This window comes from Varroa destructor, unplaced genomic scaffold, assembly GCF_002443255.2.
Source record: "Varroa destructor unplaced genomic scaffold, Vdes_3.0 BEIS01000006.1, whole genome shotgun sequence".
Taxonomy (NCBI): domain Eukaryota; kingdom Metazoa; phylum Arthropoda; class Arachnida; order Mesostigmata; family Varroidae; genus Varroa; species Varroa destructor.
Window position 1 is genome coordinate 15,726,717 of NW_019211459.1, and position 20,894 is coordinate 15,747,610.

Sequence of the window (20,894 nt, forward strand, 5' to 3'; positions counted from 1 at the left end):
ATAATCGCGCAACTCTCGGTTCCTTTTGGTATCTCTGCCTAGCCAACGTGTTACGTCACCAGTATCTTTTGCACTCAGCGCGTTATAGTAACAGTAGTACGTTGGAAATGTTTATCTTTTTACCTTCAACCTTTAACGACTCTGAACCGTATCTCTACGGCCGGCTTCGAACCTAGACCACCTCATATATCAGTAAGTTTAGTTCGCAGACCCATTAGTACTGTATCATCGCGGGGATTAAAATGTCTTGAGTGTTACTGGCAGTTACTGGCGAAATACCATTAGCTAAGATTACCTTACCGCCTTAAGAGATCTTTAAGGCGAGTGGTAATATGTGGCAATGATGATTAATAAGTGATTGCATGTTATTTTTATTTTTGGGTACAATTTTGTTGCGGTCAGTTTCTTACAATGTCGATGTTACGTTTGAGAAAAATTCATGCTAATTATTTCAGTTCACACACATGCATATATGAGTGATGCTTTGTGTAATACATCTCTATAGTAATGACAAGTATAAAAACAATGACAGACCTCAATCCACAAAAATAGGTGGAAAGAAGCTGTCCCGGATCGGCGACGAGTATGGCGACCCGTATACCGAACGAGAACCAGGTAATTGTTGCTTACCGCGTCTCTGTTTTTTGTTTATACGTTTCGCCGTTCTCGATATTCCTTTAGACGTGGTCAAAGAAGGGCACATTTGCTCATGCACCGTCTCAGTATCTCACTCCATTAATCGAACATCATACGTTTTAATATTGCAACAATAGGAGGTTTGTCCTACAAATTTGTCTTTGCCAAGATTCATAACATTCAATTATTATAAACTAGTTGACAGTATTTACGTTATCTAGAGAACTTTTCATATAACACTGACTATCTGGTTAATTTCAATCGCATTTACAAAAAATAGACGTGCACCTAGATTTGTCGTTAAGAATTAAACTTGAGTAACTCCTTTTCCAATGATCTTCCGAGGTCGAAACCAAGGTCCTGATAGACAACATTCATTTTAGTTCAGTCAGTTTAGGATCAGTCTAACGATTCCTGAAACGCTTTGCCGTTTAGCTTGGGCTATCACGTATACCTTCCCATAGTTGGTATATGCATTCACATACTTCAATGAGCCAGTGGACTATGGGTACGTAAGAGCGTCGAGAGCAGAGTTCTTTACGGGTAACTTTATATAACTTGAGAATGAAAGAACCGACATTTATTCATCCGCACCCAAAAGTTTCTCGCCGATAAAAAGTATAACATTCAGTTTGTTAGTTTCTTACCTGTTCAATGTTTAGGCCAGCTTTTGAGACGTTTGTCGTAAGGTACCGTTTCGAATGCCAAGGTGAAATAAAAACCTATCTAATCCAAAATGTTTTCTATTGGTTATTGCGAGAGTCCAGTTGTCGTGCCTGCACTCTTTTGTCTGCCCTACTTTTCAGTCGCATGTTTTCGTCTATATGAATTACTTTTCCTAGAATAAAGCCTGGCGGATTGCATTGCTGTGGACAGCACAAGAAGCCGTACTTATTTATACTGCTTACATGGGATCAAGTGTTAGTTTTTCTTACGGAATTTCACGAGAAAGCGCGTTATAGGGCACAAATAATCATCTAATAAATTCGTAAGATTCACGGAGGATTGGGCCATTCTCATTTAGTTGATCATCATGCCGTTTCATAGGTCTCTTGCAGAAGCCCCAAATTAGACCAGCATCACTTACCTCATGTAGACCCTTTAGTGGGAGCAGGTCACTGATGCTATACCAAACAGGTTATTTCGAAAACACATTCTACGTGCAGTAACAATAGCTGAAAGAATACGGAAATCGTTAAATACTGATACCAGATTTAAAGTCTATGCGAGCTCTAAATGCAGCGTCAGACGACAGTATTTCAATGACGGAGCGTTCATGTTTCAAGCTGTCAGCAATCACGAAAACACAACAGGCTGATGATGACCATTGTCAACCAGATGTAGCTTCAATGAGGTGCAAAAAGTATCATTTGCCGTCGCTTCCGTTCGGTGTCAGCATCGCCGGTTGTTACAAGGTCAATACTAAACATCGTTCGGCACTTATCGTAACACCGACCAGTGCAATGTTGCCATTCGCAAAGTCCTCAAGCCGCATTTAGCTCGGAAGGACATGCCTGGCTTGCAAACACGGCCTTCCTTAGAACAGTATGAATAGTTAATACCAAAACATTTTCACGGCCTTAATGCGAAACCAGTTATCAAACATGGTAACTGGTGTGGCTGGTTATCGATGAAGTCTGACATCAAACACGAGATTGCACTTAAGTAATGGCGCTGGTTATTCACGCCATTGCATTGTTGCATTGCTTCTTCATGACTAAGGACTCGTTGTATAGCTAACATGCGTCCAACAGAGGTGTTATTACGGGTATAGACGAGCCCCCTTGACCTTGACTTATACCTCAAACAGCTTGGAGTGTGCAACAAACTGGTGTGTGAAAAGAATAAGAGGGGTTATAAACCCCTATTGATTAGATTTACGTCGACCGAACGTTTGTGCGAAATATTTCAAAGCTGATTTTTCAGTGCATCGTTCGATCGCAATCGATCAGTTGTTCTTAGCCTTACGTCTACTTTTTTTGGGGGGCTCATCTAGAAAATATTTTTATATAACCATGAAAGTAACATAATTTAGCTTTACATTACCTGATATTGTTTGCGAATGAATGTGTGCAGGAGTTTGACTTAAGATTTGCGTAGAGTCAACTATGATTGCCCTTTATACATCATTTCCAAGGAACGCGATGTGCGTGACAGAATCGCGTGTTTATGTTCAGTTGTTACCAACGTTTAGAACAGGGCATTAAAATAGAACAAATGGTTATTGTCACGCGCTAGCTATTCCACCCCTCGCCGTGGCCAGTGTCGTATTGTAGTGCGACGACTGTGCGGTCGCCCGGACATTGAGGACAACCTCAAGGACTACGCTATGAACCTGTTGGAACGTTACTGGGCATGCTCATAATGCGAGCGAACCCTCGATTGGGAATCGTTCGGCAAGTGCAGCTCTGACTGAGGGTGCAAACGTGGCTCGAACAGGCCGGTTCAACATTGAGCTTTCTACCCTCGGGCTATTTGAATCAAACGTTGAAAAATGAGCACGCTTAATGCTATCGAATACTCGGACGAAATCACCTGCCTTCGATGCTGGGCTGAGAGTAGCTTCATTAGAATACAAGCTCGGTCTTGAACAGCCATATGGGCAGCTGGTTAGCCTATTATCTGACCGCTGATTACAGTTCGAGAAACTAGAGAAGTCACCCATTATGTGAGGGAATAGACATAACCTCAAGTAGAAACGTAAAACTGGCATGAAAAGAGAATAAATCAAAAGTTACGCTAAATGTGCTTATCAAAGAGACGAACTTAAATGCTTGTGGTATCCAGACATCATACGTGAAGACCGTAATATCTATATTACCTTGATTATTATCTATTTCTCTTATTATTAGTATTAATGCATTGATGATCTCCGTGGATGTCGGTTGGGCGGAATACTGCAGCATAAACATTCCAATGACGTCTGGCTAAGTGTGGTGAGGCCATTGAGTATTCTTGTAGAAGCTAAATAATTGAGATGCAAGTGTTTATATGGCTGCACAATAAATTTAATTTTAACACAAAGTGTTTGTTATAAAGATATCACAGTTAAGGCTTTTGTGGGCGAACACATGGTGGGATGGGCAGCGGTGTTTGCGATAACACTAGATACTAATAATAACAGTACATATAGATACGGCTGACGAACAGCATTTAGAATTAATGTTCATTGTTACTAGTCTTTATTAGTTTCACAGCATCAGCTCATAGACGAAATCCTGCGGACATTTACTGATATGGTATCAATTGTATCACATGTTTTTTTTTCTGTCTACCTGAATTCTCTTTGTCCGCTGACAGCTCCGATCCGTTAACGGATTCAGCGTGTGAACGGAACACTTGTCTGTCTAATCAATACCTGATACTGTTTAATGTTCTAGTTATTCTCTGATAGCGGTTTTAAGGTTGTATTTGTCAGTCATAGATCGGACCGTCGACACCCAACTATTTTCTGATTGACTGAAAAATTGCAAAATTAGAATTAAAAATGTTGTTTGTTTTCTATGTCTGCTCTACACAGCGACTGTGAAGCAAATAAGCGTAGCTAGTAAGCATGCGACGACATATATTTCAGTACCATGGGGAACGCCATTATTTCAAATGAGCCAATTTGCAGTTGTCCTAAAATTGACAAAGGTACATTTTTACGTAGACTTCACAAGCGGCTGAAAGGCTGTATATATATTTTTTTTGTACTATAGTCTTGTTGGCTATATAATGGTTATACGTTCTACCGTTATTGAAGGTGTACATCGGAGTCGAGTGGTTTATGCGATTTTCGTAACGAACCGCATTAGTACTGATCCTTTGGCTGCGAACACCTAGGCCCATGCAGATTTTTCAGTCATCCTTCCTCAATGCCGTTCCGGCATTGCCCTATTTTAGTGAACGGTAAAGGTCGTTCCATGATCCGGTTGTGCGATTCTTATACCCCGTTTCGGCAAATCGATGAAATCACTTGAGCTATTCCGTTACTTAGCTTCGGTTATCTCGTTATTGTTAGACCAGTGTTCTAATAAAACGTTTCAATCCTGCTGTGACCCCGTCACAAGCTCTTTTCTTTCCTCGATCAGTTATTTTATGCCCCTCAGCGCAGGTTAATCATCTATGTGCTGCTGTTGACCGGCTATCCTCCTGAGGATCTTAAAAAGCTAACTATCACCTTCAAACCTATACGTATAATATCTATTGGACCGCTGAAGAAATCAGGAAATATGGTATTCGGATATCGGTTTTGCTCCAAATATTGAATTATGCATCTGCCTTATAGAACTTTTACATTTGGAATGTTTCATAAATTTTCAATCGCTGTTTACATGTGTTTTTACCTTGTTTACACTATAAAGAAGTTCTCTATATTTTTAGCACAAAACACATTTCTATTGGGTATGACGCTTTCAGCAGGGCATTCAAGCCTGCACGTATAAAATATTGTGCAAGGTGATTTAGACATACTGATATACAACATACACGCTAAAAAAAAATCCCAGATCATCCTATTAGTAGAGGATACCTGTTCCGCAGTGGCCTCAGTAAGTTTCTGCTGTCAAACTTTATAACGTGAAAAATAATTTTAGTACATTTCGTTAATACTAATGCGACTACCTAATAGAAACTTCTCTTTCTTTCATCCATGAAAACATATATCGTTGGACGTCTCTGAGCATTGATAACATAACCAATATATGCTAAACCGGCGTAAATTTGCTACGTAGTATGTATAGCTAGCTATTCGTATATGTTTATTCAACGTATTCGTCAATTCGTATATGTCAACGCATGCGATTGAGTCTTATCTTTAAATCGAATACTGCCTTCGCTAACGTTCGCTTCAGACAGCTGTCTCCCAGCACAAAACAAACTGTGTCTAGGCCCGGTTTTGGACCTCGACTTTCCCATCTGTCTTCGAGTTCAATAGTAAACTAACGTGTCACGACCGTTAGCAGACCAACTTGGCAAATGAATCAATACACCAGGAAGCATACTTGGATTTAAGCTGTTTATTGATAGGTGTGAAGTGAACGAACGACTGATAAGCCCGGAAAATCCTTGCCACTTTATGCGACCGTTGGCACCATAAGTAGAGGGTTAGCCTTTTAGTTCGTGTGCGCGTTTCAAGGCCATATCTTGCGTATTAGGAACTCGTCGTCGGACGCTTTCATCTCTTCGCCATACGTACGTACTCCGAAATCTAAAGGTTCGCTGGTTCGCCTGGTGCAGTCAGGCTTTCTCTAGTCGGTTAATTCAGATCTTGATGAAACCGCGGGCAGTACCAAAACAAAGTTAAGTTGGAAAAATCTAGATTAAGTCAACATTCATTCAATTTGCAAAGTTGCTTTCAGTGTACCTAATTTTCTTGAATCATATAGTTACAGTTCCTGATAACCTGATCGATAGATCTAACCTTTCCTAATAACAGATTTTATTTTAATTATACTTTTACGTCCATTTTAAAGTATTTAAGTAAATATTTTGAGTGCTTGACTGTTTTCTCGTTTTTCTTCTACAATGTGTATAACCTCGATATCCCGATCCTAGAAAGCATTGACCTACAATATAACCATTTGATGGAAGTCCAGTGGGCCCTCTTTGCTCAAAACCTTTGAACAACCCCTGAATGACGTTGTGGGCTACGTGCCATGCCAGGATCAATTTTTTTTGGAAGAACAGGTTTTTTGACATGCTGCCATTCCAATCTAGATCTTTTATATTTTCCTTTTGACAGCCTTGAAAGGTCATTCAGGCTTATACGTCATATCTAACTTTTGCTGCGAGTGTCAAAGCTGCCAAGTAGAACGAAAGCAACCGTCGTTCACATTTTGAGATATATACCAAATTGGCTCAACTGGGCCAATATGTGGCAAGCTTCATAGTTGGTTTTTTTTGCATCGACATTAACATAGACATACACGTGTATATATACGGTAGGTTATATAGATGCATCCATATCATTCGGCTTGCGGCGAGGTCAATTCATTCAACACGGCACCCACTCAAGACGGGTTGTTGTTGTTTGTTGCTTTTAGGCCTCGTTGTCTTTTGTCATCATTTTGTTTATGCTATGGCTATATTTGTCTTCGCATCAGTTTCGTCAATTACTCTTCTCTTAATATTCTTTTTATGTTTTATACGAAAAAAATCAATAAAGGTACATGATTCGAACACCTAAACACGTTCAGAAGCGTGAGACAAAGATAAACGGACCAGAACGATGACTTTGTTGAATCTGTATTAGTGTTTATTTTTTGCTGTTCTGTATTTTTCATTATTAACTATTCTTTCGTGCCTTTCTTTTCTTTCATTTTTTATGAATGACTGTTAAGATGTATTTTTTTCGTTTTCACTCGCCTCTATTGCGGTTTGCAGGTGATATACTATTTATTTCCATTCGTGAAGTAGTTACAGTTGATTATTGATATTATTGGACAGGGTGACCAACCAGCATTCGCGCCACCAGCTACGTGCGGCCTTTCTTCCGGTGTTTCTATTTTTATCAATATTTTTGTTTGCATTGTTATTATTATTGATATTACTGTTGTTGTCCTTACCTTATATCTCGATGAAGAAAAAAATACGTAATTCTTTTTACTTTTTCAGTGACTCTTCCATTGGCTATGCTGTTTTTCACCACGTCCGCGAGAAATCCAGGCCTAAAGTCCTCATAAGCATTTCTCCCCGTTCTGATCTCATCATTTGTGACATCGGGTCAGATAACACCAACCTCTTTCATAGCTGTTCTTTGTCTTCTATGGTATCATTATCTATTATTTGTTTATCATTGTTCTGTCTATTCTCTTACATAATCGCAGCTGCTAATAATCGACTGTGTGCTCATGCTCTCCGCATGCCTTTCTCATCTAGCTTTTCTGACCTTATAAATTAGAACTGAAAATCACACTTGCATCGGCACTCTTTGACCCGTTATAGCTCAGCTTTCGACGCTTTGCCAGAAAACAAACAATTTTTTAAAAAAATTAGTAAGTATTTTACGCGAAAGCCCGCTCCTGTCTCACCGTCTATAATTAGTACGCATCACTGTTCCCGCTGGTTTTGCTCGTTTCTTTTAACGCTAATCAGCACCGTGGAACGGTGACTAGTGAACCCCAGGGTCTATTTTCGCCGATGCAAATGGGGCTTAAAAACATCGGTAGGCGGCCAATACAGAATATGGGATTTGGCTATGGGATCTGCTGGAGTCTGTTGAGTTGTGATGATCAATCAATAATACACTTGCGCGCTGTCACTGTTTGCCCTCTTCTACCTCTACGTTGCCATGAAGATAATTGTCAGTTTCGCTTTTTTTTCCCGTTCTCTCGCATCTCGCTCACGATGAATTTTCTTCTATTTTGTTATTTATTATTTTTTGTTGCTATATCATAAGAGCAGTAGTAATTATAGAGTACAGCTGAGGTATTACGTCAGTTTGTGTTGTTTCACAGTAATAATAGTAATAGTAATTATAATAGTAGAAGTAAGTATGCGTGTGTTCTTCATTATTGTCTTAACTATCCATATCTTCCTTGCGAGCCTCGCCGATTTTCCTGTTCCCTAAAAAAAGCAAAAAACAGCATCTACTCCGTCTTTCTTTAAGCAGAAACAAATGATCACTATCATCATCATCGTCAGCGTTTAGCGCGCATCGGGAGCGCGCGAAAGCCTATCGCTGTGCTCGCGAACCCTTCGAGCTCTATGAATCGCCTCGCGATGTCATTACGATTCCTGTGACACTCTTTAAGCATGTTTTAACTGTTCCCTTAGCGTTAGTATGATAGCACTCTTATTCGTATCATTTCGTGCTTTTCTTTTTTTGTTTTGTATTCGTATAATTATATATAATAAATATATAAAGAAATCATCACCGTACTTGATGTGATCATGATCCTAATCATCAGTATGATTCTGCAAATTATCTTCCCGTCGACGTAACTATCGCTTTATGCGTGGTAAAGAAATGCAGAAGCAGGGAACAACGAATTATGTTTCTCAGAGTTGTTTCTATTCTGTGTACGGCTAAAATAGGACGACAGCAGGACTCGAGCAGGCGCAACTGCAACCCCAGCCGCAGCGCCTTCTAGCTATGATGTAATTATAGTGCCATGATTATGTAATTTGGGTTTGTCAGCCTGGTCTACAGTCTTATAATTTCATAACATTTTAGTTCTGCTCTTGTATTAGCTCAACGAACATTTATTGCGCCGATATCGACGTTTTGTTTGTTAATCTCCTGTCTACCTAGAACGGCCTCGCTTTGGTGAAAAATTGGCTGGAACTCCGATTTCACTTGCAAGTTTGCCCTTAGGCGTCTTGGGCCGCTTGAAAAAGATAACGTAAAGCCCCTATTCGAGCTGTGCCATTGCGCACTGAAGGTTGCCGCTGCAGTCTACCCAAACGCTGACCTCACTTTATGCAGCGAGTGATGGGAAGTCATTTAGATCCTCGACCTGAAATCGAGATGACACAGGCGAAAAAGAACAAAAATATTTATGACGCCTGACCGTGTCCAGATCGATGCATCGCCAATATGAACGCGGACTTCATTTTCAAGAGCAATACATGGCTTCACATAAACAAGTAGACGAACATAGAGGTAATTCCCTATATACGCATGCATTTGCAAACTGCAAATATGTACATGTATATATATGGAAGATAAATGTAAAACTATCGCTCCATTTTGTTGTTGCAATAATCAATTGTTGATTACTATTCACAAAATTATACAGCGCATTATTTAAACTATAAGATATTGCGCTTAGCAATGCCACAACAATAAACTATTGAAGAGGTTTCCGTAACATAGATGTAATCCCCTTTTACTTCAACGATATATATTTATATTAAATGTATACATCAGACACATTCGTGCCATCACATACGCTATTTACTTATCAATGCGTATGTAAATGCGTTTTTGTATATGAAAGAGTATGTGCGTGCGTGTGTTTGTGATCTAATGACTTAAATTGTACGAGTTATGTAGTAGTACGTCGAGCGTCCCATTTGCGAGAATAGGACATCACTTACGCGGGGAGTGGGCCTGCTCTGGGGCTGCTGTGCATTATGGCCGTTGTGGGCATGTCCTCGGCTTCCACGGGAATCTCCACCGCCCGCCGATCGGTCACCAGGCCCAGTACGCCCACCTCGGCCCCCACCGCGGCCCCCGAACGATCCACCACGGCCCCCGCGATTCGAACGCCCGCCCGCAGTAGACCCAGTATTTCCACGTGAGTCCAAGTAGTGAAACTGTTTCGATACCGTCTCCTGAAGTCAAGATAGGTTAACCAAATGAGACAATACATATGTAGCAGAGTTCCGATAATGATAACGAAAACATGCTTAAGCTACTTAGAATCGCCAAAGGACAACGCAAATTTTAATGGGCTAGATATGACAAAAACGTAAGTAATATTGTGGAACCGTAATACAGAGGCCGAAAGAATGATATTGAACGATCGGTGGCATTGTGAAGATAAACCCTAAGTTCTTCCTGTTAATCTAATCTGATTTTCCTGGCTGCCCTGTTATCTTCAATATTTGTACTATATTCTAATACGCGTTTTCTAAGAAAGACGATTGAATTGAAGCATTTGTGTGTAATAAATTACTTCAAGTCGTTTCAATTTGCGGTCCTCTTCGTCTAGCATGTCCTCGGTCACCGGATGATGTTCCTTATGGCTAATGATTGGAGCGGGTGAATCTGAGTCCTTCTTTTTCTTTATCATCTTCATCTTGGCCCACTGAAAGAAATATTCGGAAATATAGGTACATCGTGGAATATTGCCTACAGACTATCACTGCAAAATGCTAGTCCGTATAATTTAACCTACACTTTTCTGTAAATTATCATCCGTATGGCAGATACGTACTCAAAGCCTAGGCTATTTATAATATAATGCATACGAAGACGGGTTGCTTACTTTCGGATCGGAGCTTTCACCCTCGTTCGGTTTCCGTATCGCCGCGTTGTATGTCGTCTGCCGCAATTTTCAGTATGAAAAAGTTAATCGAATAGGGACATAAACCATGTGTTAGTGTAATAGTCTCCGTTGAACGAAAGCGTTTGCACCTTCAAGTCGTCTGTTGTCCTGAGTCCACATCACCGCCATCATCAGCTAGCATTGAGTACAAACAGAAAAATATATACCCCTTAGCTGATCTAACCGATCGATATACCTTAGATTTACGTGCTTCAAGCTCTTTCTTCCATTGGTCCAGGGTCTTTTCGGGAGTTTCGGGTTCGACCTCACCTGAGACAGAGGCACCGGAAAACATATCTTGTAAGTTCAGTAACAAGGTATTATTTGTTACCTTAATGTTACTTTAATGTTTATGCTAAATGCTACTTGAGGTAACAAAGTATATTCGTTGATAAGCTTATCATAACATAACTCTTTACACTAATAATAGCGACCTTCTTCAGGTGACGTCATGTTTTAATAAAACGCATTTACGAAAGGTATGTTTTTCAGTGAAGAGACTGTTAGATTGCAGACGGTCGATAATTCTACATTGGTATTTGTAGATGTAAAAACTGACAGTCCACTCATCATCTGCACGATGCCAAACATTTTTACCTTCGGCGGGTGTTTCCTCCTCTTTGGTGTCAGTAGCAGCTCTGTCCTGAAATGCCCCCCGAACGTTTCGTGTTGTCATCAGACTTATAAGCTACATACATTTCGTTACATTACAGTTATTTACTAGTGAATAAATAAAATTGTTCTGTTTCTGATTCGATAACTAATTGAATCACTATGCAGTATACACTATGAGGCTGGACTTGTTCTGTTGAATAAGTAACATAATCACAAGCTCTAATACTTTGCTTTTGTAGACGTTCTCTGTAACGTTTTAGTCTTGGAGAATAGAACTGTTTCTTTTAGTTAGTAGGTTTTTTTTTAAATGTACCACTAGGCACACAATATATGATGGACTCTAAAGTTGAAATTTTGCACCAAGCGCAAATTTCGATACGTTCTCAATGTCTAAGAAAGTCTGTAAATAGTTACGATCTGATCTTGGTCTATGGGGGTGGCTCCGTCGGCAGATGTCTGATTTTCACCCGTCGCCTTTGGGTTCGAGGCAAAGTTGTTCCCCTGGCTAGCTTGATTTCCCAATTCGGTTTTGTTATTGGCAGCCATTGCACCGGCGCCTGTCGTCGTCTGCGAATTCTGATGATTCCGGTCGCGGTCCGTCCGTGGCGGTCGGTCTTTTGTGTCCTGTGCGTGCAACAGCAGATACGGAAATGCAAGTGGGTATACGAATCGTGCAAGCGCTTAAGTCCAACTGAGAAGTGTCTAGTGTGTACGGGAAACGATCCAGCAGACAGTCCTTATGACAATAAAGCTGTTTTATCGGCTTCAGCTCACCTTTGGATCCCTGTCGCTAGGTTCTTTCCGGGGCCCTCGCGATGGCCGGAGTCCTGTAAAGGAAAAATAGGCCATTGTGTAAACGTAATTGATGTCGAACTTCTTTTGTTGATTCACTTCTAAAGTACTGTTTCCTGTTGATCTTTTTTACCTCGCGCAAGAAAGAAACATGCGTCTGATTGTAATTAATTATAAAGAAATAATTATGATAAGAGAGAACAAATGTATGCGCATGATACATAGAGGACAGCCAGTTTTATGTTAGAACAGATTATATGATTCTAAACAAACAAAATTTTGCTCTGGTGTGGTGGTAGCGATCTGGAAAACAACTTCAGTACTTGATCTTCCAGAGAACGATGGTAAGCAGCTCGGATGTGTATTAGACCTAAAATAGTATTACTACGTACTGTTTGTAGGCAGGGCAAACGTAAATGTCGCAAATATGTACATACCTTTGTCATCCCTTCCGCCTACTCGTTTGCTATCCTGGTTACCGTCTTGACTTATTCTGAAATCCCAACATAGGAATTAATGTGTGCAATATAATAATAACAATCATAATAATACAATTGTTACCGGCTTACTTTCTCTGACGCCGGTCATCTCCCGAGTAATTTCGGTTTCCATCATTGCTGTCACGTGGTTTTCGATTGCTATCTTGCTGAGTTCGATGATCCCGAGGTCTCTGGGCTTCGGTCTGCTGGTTTGACTGTGAAAAAAAATCTGAGTTGTCAAGTACGCTTTTACGTTAAGCTATAATTAAGCAATTCAAATTTGAATTAATAGAAATATACGACAGTCTACCGAGGGTGCTTATTGAAAACCAGTGATTGAAGTCACAGTTTGCCAGCACTAATCTGGCTTATTATTCTGTTAGTGGCAATGAGAAAATAACTAGATATAGTACTGGGGGACAGGATTCGTAGTTTCTATCTAATGAGAACCTATGCCAAACCTGCGACAAACCTTGTTTGAGTTTTCCTTGGCATTTATTCTATTATGGTTTGTGAGTGGCGCTTTTGACACACTAGTGGCCTGTTTGGCTCCTTCAGCAGCCTGAAAGCGATTGAGAAATTTCAGCTTTTTTACTCACTGCTTCCTTCTCACTCTGGCGACTATTACTGTATAAAGCCTCACTAATACGTATAGTATATATGGCAAAAGTCTAAGGGAAGGTGTTTTTATGTTAGTTTCATTCTAGACAGTCCATAGTCGAGAAAATAAAATAAAAAAGTACGAAAATTATTAGGTGAATACCAACACAGGGATGCCTACAAACATTGAGTTTATTAATTAGCTACAACTGTTGTTTATTTACTATAAAGATAATTGGAGAAAAAATCGTGGTAGAAATTGAGAAAAGTCGTTAATTTCTGGTATCAGGAATGTTTTTTCTGCTAAAAAAAGCCAGTTAACTATGTAGCTATGTAAGTTCCAGTATGAATTTACGTAGATTCCCTAGAATTTAAGTTCTGTCTGATGCTAGTCAAGCGTTACGTTTAAATTAGGCATCACCTGAATAACTGGCACTTCTAATTTACTGTAGTTTCGAGAACAAAGCAACATTCTGTTATGGTAGCATCTGCTACGCACAGCTGCTTCGATTGGCGAGCTGCTGTCCCAAACTATTCTTGTGAGACCTAAGCAAAGTTGAATATTTTTAAACTTAAATTAGATACGAAAAAAGTTTCGTTATGGTGCTGACATGCTACGTTTTGTTATTAACCGCCTATTTACTCGAACTTTTTATTTAGTTCGTTTCGGCCATGCTCGATGTTTCTTTAAGTTTCGAAATATAGGTTCGTTACTACCATTTTATGAAATGGTAGTACTTAGTAGTTAGTTTTCGGGTGCGCTTTGGGTGCACAGCCATTGCATGGTATAGATGCTGACAACCGACAAAATCGAGCAGTACTGTTTTTTGGTCCAGGTCAGAACAGCGCATAAAAGACTGTCCAGGATCTCGTCTTAATGATACAGCAGTGACAAGGAACCAACTTCTCCTGCGTAATCCCTACGTGGTATAAACGACAATGCTATTGGAAACCTCGAAGATGTATGTATACTAGAGGCATTTAAAAAAAAAAAAGGTTTTTAAAAGCGAATTCAGAGGCCTTTTCATTGCATCCTACAGCCCAGCTAGAATCCGCCTTCACTTGATGTCTCAGTAACGTTTTTTGATGGAGCAAACTATCGGCCAACTTATATATATATATATATATATATATTACAATTAGGTGACCTAGATCGAGATTTAAGCGAGGAAGTGAGCCGAAATAGTAATTCATCCTTGTCGTACCCTGCTAGTACATATATATCGTCGGCATCATTTTCATTAGCGAGCTTGACCTGTAGAATGAAGCCACGATGATAGTTTACAGGATCCCAAGATACTGCTTAACTAACGTAAATGAATAAAAATCTACTTAACTATAAATAAGAATAAAAAAAAAAGTAATTACTAAACAAACGCGGATACAGAAACAGAGACTTGACAAAAATTATGCCAATATACGAACCAAAATAAAATCACGATTTCATTGCATATCATAATAGTGTTAGGCCTTTCAATACGAGCAATTAAATCAAAAAGGGACGTAATCACGCTTCCCACCCATAACTGAAGCTGCATAATAATAATGCTATGATAGATTCTTTATAGTTAAATCAATATATCGTTTCTATATCACTTGAATAATTGAAGGTCAGATCTTGCACAAACATCTGCATCAACAACTCAATACCATTTTCATCTAACTTTATCTACAATTTATTTACAATGACATTTAACAATTGATTTAACTAAAAACGAGGTAAATTGAGGCAGGCTAATAGGGAAAGTGGCTGTAATAGTTCTCTTTGTAAGGTAACAATGTTTTATAGAAAGCGCTGTTCGCATTGCTGGGGGGTAACCGGTTGACATTCCCTGTTATCCCGCCTTTTATAGTTCTACTTGCGTAGAGGATAAGTGCGGGCTGTTCAGCCGCGCTTACAACAGCGTAACGCGTGCGACAGACATTTCTAAACCTTATTGTGTATATAACAAATAAAAAAATGCAGCGCTATCATCGTACGATTGAATGCCAATTTCAAATGACAAGATCCTTAAACAAGTATCCTTAAAAAAAACTTTGTTACACTATGAAAAGTTGCTATTACAATTCTAAAGGTCGGCAACATTTTAAACGGTGTTCTATGAGATAACATTACGTTTTGAATGGCGTAGTCCTAAATTTCACTACTTTCAAGGTTGCCAATTGTCATTAACGCTTATCCCGAACACAGTTTTCGTTAGTAAAATCTGTTCGACGTGGTATTTAGTTGTTGTCTGTTATGCACTCCTTATAGGGAGAGCTCCCCACTATATCGAGTGCACGTTGCCGGGCAACCACGATATGGCTTACTCTCTTTCTGTAGTTAACCCATTCAGAGATCTCCTTGAACCATTTTAAACCTATACTGTAGCTCATATATTGTACGAAGCATGTACCGTGTTCGGTACACAGAACCGTTGCTTTGTCGACCGCTTACAATACTGATGAAGAAGGGAATAACGAAGAAATGTTATTACAACTACAAACGTAACTTGCGGTACCTTATAATGTGTAATGACTTACAGCCATTTTCGAAACATTTAAATTTTCGCTGAAATTCATCAGGGTTTTTAGCTGAGCTTTCAGAAAAGAGGTGGGAGTCTTTTTCATAGAAGACAATATTTTTAGTCAATTAAAAGATATATTTGTTCACTCATATAAAAGTAACGGTGACAACACGACCTCACCGCGGTTTCGTTTTCCTCAAATATTTCGTCTACCGCTACCGTTATCTATTATTTCGTTAGTTAGTGTTCATATCGCAAAATTACTTCATCGACTCTTCTTAATCAGGAACCAGTGCTTACCTTGTTTTTGCTTCTCTCGAGCTGCGACAATCTTCGACGCTCCTCTTCGCGTTGGATTAACTCAAGAGGATCACCACCATCTTCATCCGCAAACAACTCATATCGGTTTCGTACTCCACAGCCGTACTCCATGACAGCCCGATGAGGACCGCGGCCGTCCGGGGCTTCGCGTATATGCTCTTCTGCACCCCTCTGTACTAATCACCGCCACCTTATAATTAATAATCGCCCCTCATTACGCGCGCTTTACACCGCAGGTTAGGCACAGTTACTACGCTACAGTTTCACGTTGCACTAATTGCGAGTTACTAGCGTCAATCAAGTAAGTCGAGCACGAAGCGCACTAACGGTGAAATTTATCGAAACTCGTAATTTCTACAAACAAGAAGCGATATTCCTTCACGCCGACGATTCCCAACACCGACACTCAGACTCACAACGATCCACCGAAACTGTCGACCGCAAGTAACTCTATACGGCGCAATCGGTAGACGCAGCTAAAGCTCGCAGCTCTTTCTATCGCTCACTCGATGCGGAGATATCGCACAGCACGCACATGCACGGAATACACCATGTAGCTAAGGCTCCTTAATTCCCAAATTATGCTGTTGCTTGTGGAGCGACGATATTTAACAAGCATCCGCCGTCAGGGCTGATCACATTGTCTCCCTAAAACGGCTTCAGACAAACGAAAGCCCTTCGTGGGCTTGCTCCTAGAGCCTTGTTCGTGCTACTTCTACCGCTTAGCTCGATGGCCACTTCGTCCTGCGATTGTAGTTGCGCCTCAATAATTGTATTTAGGCAATCAACTTGCGTACAATGTGTTGCGTTATTCTATTGCTAGTCCTTCGGCTGTGTATCTTTGCCAGCCCTTCCGTGGCGGGCGTAATCGTGTTTTCGTTCTAACTGAACGAGTTCGGTTCGCTTGAAGACGCCCGCTCAAATCCAATTGCGGCACACATGCTATGCTCGATTCGTCAAGCAAGATATTTCTATTCAATGCGGCTCTAAAAAGGCTTGTCAACAACTCGATCGTCGGTGGACAAACCAATGGGTCGTCGCTGCTATTAGGTAACAACCAATCACGGCTCGCGAGGTGTACGGCACGCGCTCGACCAACTCTGTCAGGACACTGTGCTTACCTGCAAGTGTAGCTAGCGAGGCAACAGCATTTGCTAACTAACTGAGTGTCTTGCAGCTCGGTCCGGTCGTCGCCGACCTATCGGTTTGAGAGTTCGTTTCTCCTGCGTTTTCTATATCTTGCGTCCTTATATTACTCGCCCTCGAAACCGACACAGATGCTGATGACTAACGGGCAGGCTGTAGGCAACTGTGGTTTCTGCACCGCCGCAAAAATGAGAACTACCGCTGCTGATGATGACTGCAGGGTACTTCCGAGCAGTCACGACTGCTAACCCAGCGCTGGTAGGGTCTCAGTTCCGCTCTTAGCAGCACTTATTTCGGCTTGCTTAGCTCGCTACTTGTTTCTGTTTTGCGGTGTGCTCTCTTAGGATGCAAGCCGTCTTGCAGGACCTAAGCTTGCTGCCACCTGAATCTGTATGGGGCCTGCACCGACTCACTGCCGTACACGATTGCTAACGCTGGCCCGCCAACGGTTCCCTCAACGGTACGAACGCTGTTATTGGTTAGCGTTGATCGTAGTGCCGAAAACCGAAAGTCTTCGGGCATAAAAGGGCCTGTCGAACGCAGCGCTGGCGCTACCGCTGGCCTGTATCGCACCTACTGTCCGCCGTCGCTTCGAGCTGTTTCCACTTGCAGACTTCTCTTGGCGGATACCGTGTCAATGCCAATGATCCGCAACCGTCGTATTACTGTTGCGGCAACTATTGCGAATCTCCTCCGTGCGCCTATGTCACTGAGCAGAGCGCACCACACTCGGTACGGAGAGCCCTTTGCTGGGCAGTGGGAGTTCAGGCCAGAGCGCAACTCCGGGCGAAAGGGCGGATGCGCGCGAAAGGGTCGTAGAAAATTACCCAACTAATTAACTTGAGATAAGAAAAATCCAAAATCAAGCCAAGCCAACAAAAGGCCAAAGGACGCTCAACTAGGTGTTGAGTAAAGCAGACAGCCGATAAAGGAAAGAGACAAGTGGCCCAGGATTTAACAGCAACGTAATATCGCTGTGATGGTGAAGGGAAACGGCACATTTTCCGATACTTGCCTTACTGCATTGCCGCATCATCATTAGGCTACCGTCACCACCAAGATATGTGCTCAACGACAAGCAATATATCTGGCGTACCATTTTCTATTTCAGCATATAACACAGTACCTTGCGCCATATGCAATAGTAGTAGGTTGTACATGCAAAAATAAGTAAATTATTACGGACTGAAAGAGTCCAATAAACCTCTACAAATTCATTGATTAACTTCTAACTCGTGCAGGATGACCCGTTGAGTGTCAACAGCTACGCGCAGGAATATTGTTTTTACTAAAAGGAACATTGTATTCAATGTGTAGTATTTATTTATTACAAAATGCAATTCCATGGCATACTCTTCAAGTCTGCCCAATGGCTACGGCATGCAGAGCTGAATGCTTTAAAACACGAGCCAAGAAATTAATACAGTTAAAGTTTAAGTTAAGAAGCTTGTCAAAAATAAAAGTATACCATAGCAATCTACTGTGTAATTTTTCTACTAGCGACTGGTTGTATATCGTTCCGTACTTGGAAGGATCAGCAATTTTCAATTGATGCCTAACTAGGGCAATATCGGATGTGAAACTCGGGGGCTGTGTACATATCGAGCACTCTAGCAATTTTTTTTCGTGGAACATTTAAAAGCATCAATAGATTTTCAATTGTTCGATAAATTCTTTTACACGTGATGCTGAAAGCACACTTGCCTTTGCCTAGCTTTCTACCAGGTTCTGCAGAGACGTTACGTTTAAAAAAAAAACTCAATAAGGACATAGATAGACGTTTAAGAAACACCTGTAAAAATTACTATATATATATATATATATAACGAACAAATATATTTGATCTGCTTAATAATAATTTAAAAGGATTCATCGTTTTTGAGATATTACAGAAATTAGGTTTCAAGCTGTGTAGCTTGGTGCTGATCGACTTTCGAACTAAATCCTTCCACCCTCATACAATCGTAGTGTTTCTTTGCAATTTATAAGAAATAATTAGCGAAATCAAAATGTTATTGGCCTCTCCATGCAAGTGAAGTTTGGTGTGGACGGTAGGTTTTAGGATGCGAAAGGGTTGACAAAAGAGAAAAACCATCCCTAATACAGGAAAACTGCCTTACAGCGCTAATTCTAGATCATTTTTGGAAGCAAGTGAAAGGGTTTGCTCACGAACTTCATACATACAATTGATACTTGCGGGACAAATTCCTACAAACTGCTGTTGAAGGTATCGAGTTTTTTTTTGTGGTTCTGTTTTCGGAAAGACGTTATTTATAGCAGATCCCATTATGAAGTCCGTATTATCCTACGGTGATACATATTTTCACGGAACCTTTTTTCGTTTTTAAAGGAAATTAGGAAACTTCCAACGCTAAGGTGTCAATTTCATTAAAATTTTCGCTGCTGATGGGTAATACATTATATAATAGATATGCTGTTAAACTAAGCTCAATAGCATATAAAAATATATATTTCAGGGTCTGTTGTTAAGTCTTTGAGTGTCGCATTATTTAAAGGATGTAAGAAGTTTTTATAAAGTTCCGAAAAAAAATTAACATGCGTCATGGAATGAATAGAACTGATACGTTTGTAATCGTAATAAACTTTTGCATTTTTTCTCATGAGATTTAATTATATAACATTTAGAGAATAGCCTGGAGCAGCTACCTTATATATATGTGCCTATTAGGCCTTGTATTGGTTACACTTGGCCTAATAACTAAATGCCAGCGTAAAACTCGAAATGTTCAGGCTACACTATGTCAAACGGTTTGTTTAAGCATCCAATTTATTAACATTGTGCTCCCTTTCAGATAGTTCGAGAGTCTTCATGTCCGGTAGCAACTGAATGGTTATTTCTAAAAGACAGTGATCAGTGTACCGGATTACATTCAGTACATAAAAAATAAGACGCCCTATCCCAGGGAATTTTCTCGTTCAACGTGCAAATACAACCATCTTGGGAGCTGCCCTATGATGAGCTTCATATATAATTTTATCGTAGCGACGTTGTTTTAGCTGCAGTCGACAATAATACAGCGTAGTCGATCAACTTCAGCTTTCGACCGACATCTTTCACGAGCACAAGCACGTAGGTAGCATTAGTTGTTTCTTCGCGATTTTGAATACTGCCGCCAGTAAGCTGACGTCACTGACATTAATTAAATCGTATATTTGTAAAACGTTACATTTTATTCTCTGCTTTTCAGTAGAATTTGATACTTGCTTCGTTCGTTCCTGCATGTCGCACCGCCCTTTTGCTAGCTATCGAATACCACAATGCGTTTATCCGAAAAAAGCGTTTTGCCTTCGCTCGGGGGACCTGCACCTCGAAGTAGCCTAGGTGCAATTGTCTGCATCGAAAGGAAGTAAGGTCGAGGGTTAAAAGGCACTATTAGTGTAAAATAATATTGTATCGTTTTCCTTTCTTATTTTTAATCGCCGCTCCTCAATGGTACCGTTGCTATTACGTTCCATATTTAACCCGCACACTGTATAGTCGTATTTCACGATGCAACGAATCACAGAGATGTCGTCTAAGCTGAACGCGAATCGTAGTTACTGCTCTGTTTGCGTACACACAGTAATACTCGTGTCATATCCACTGCGAGGGCCGCTTCGGCTGCCACCGTACTATCCGACTTTAGTATTTGTTTACCCTTCCGCTACTGTCGGATATATTCCAACGTAGAGAAGCGGCGCATAGTCTCCGTCCATGAGGGAAAACACTATCGCATTGGCTGTCGCTGTCGTATACAAGCAAAAGAGAAAGAGAGAGAGAAAAAATAAGGTGGTGTGTGTGTGAAGTCATATACATATAT

General features: G+C 40.5%; 2 protein-coding genes across 6 annotated transcripts in view; one reads left to right on the plus strand and one right to left on the minus strand.

The window, feature by feature from the left end:
• The first annotated feature begins 40 nt into the window (after positions 1-40).
• Positions 41-20,894, plus strand: part of LOC147754911 (uncharacterized) — a 27,963-nt gene continuing 7,109 nt past the window's right edge. For 3 of the 5 annotated variants that reach the window (XR_015316218.1, XR_015316206.1, XR_015316215.1), the window contains exons 1-2: positions 41-192; positions 553-20,863. The gene's annotated coding sequence lies outside the window, so the exon portion shown is untranslated. Of the gene's footprint in view, positions 193-552; positions 20,867-20,894 lie in introns of all 5 variants that reach the window. The other 2 variants (XR_015316207.1, XR_015316216.1) reach the window with 2 other exon arrangements.
• On the minus strand, positions 6,849-16,041 carry LOC111252438 (uncharacterized). The gene is made up of 12 exons (XM_022810322.2): positions 15,907-16,041; positions 12,972-13,061; positions 12,590-12,714; positions 12,458-12,513; positions 12,003-12,055; positions 11,643-11,852; positions 11,211-11,256; positions 10,810-10,883; positions 10,554-10,610; positions 10,242-10,373; positions 9,661-9,897; positions 6,849-9,077 (listed from the first exon to the last, which is right to left on the minus strand). The coding sequence occupies exons 1-12, from the start codon at positions 16,036-16,038 to the stop codon at positions 9,039-9,041; spliced, it is 1,251 nt and encodes a 416-aa protein (XP_022666057.1). The 5' UTR covers positions 16,039-16,041; the 3' UTR covers positions 6,849-9,038.

Excerpts from the sequence above, each read along its gene's own strand:
- LOC111252438 (XM_022810322.2), bottom strand. The coding sequence starts at position 16,038 with ATGGAGTACGGCTGTGGAGTACGAAACCGATATGAGTTGTTTGCGGAT. Across the intron at positions 12,715-12,971 it reads CCAAGGAAAACTCAAACAAG|TCAAACCAGCAGACCGAAGC; the intron begins GTTTGTCGCAGG and ends TTTTTTTCACAG. Across the intron at positions 11,853-12,002 it reads CTAGCGACAGGGATCCAAAG|GACACAAAAGACCGACCGCC; the intron begins GTGAGCTGAAGC and ends TTGCACGCACAG.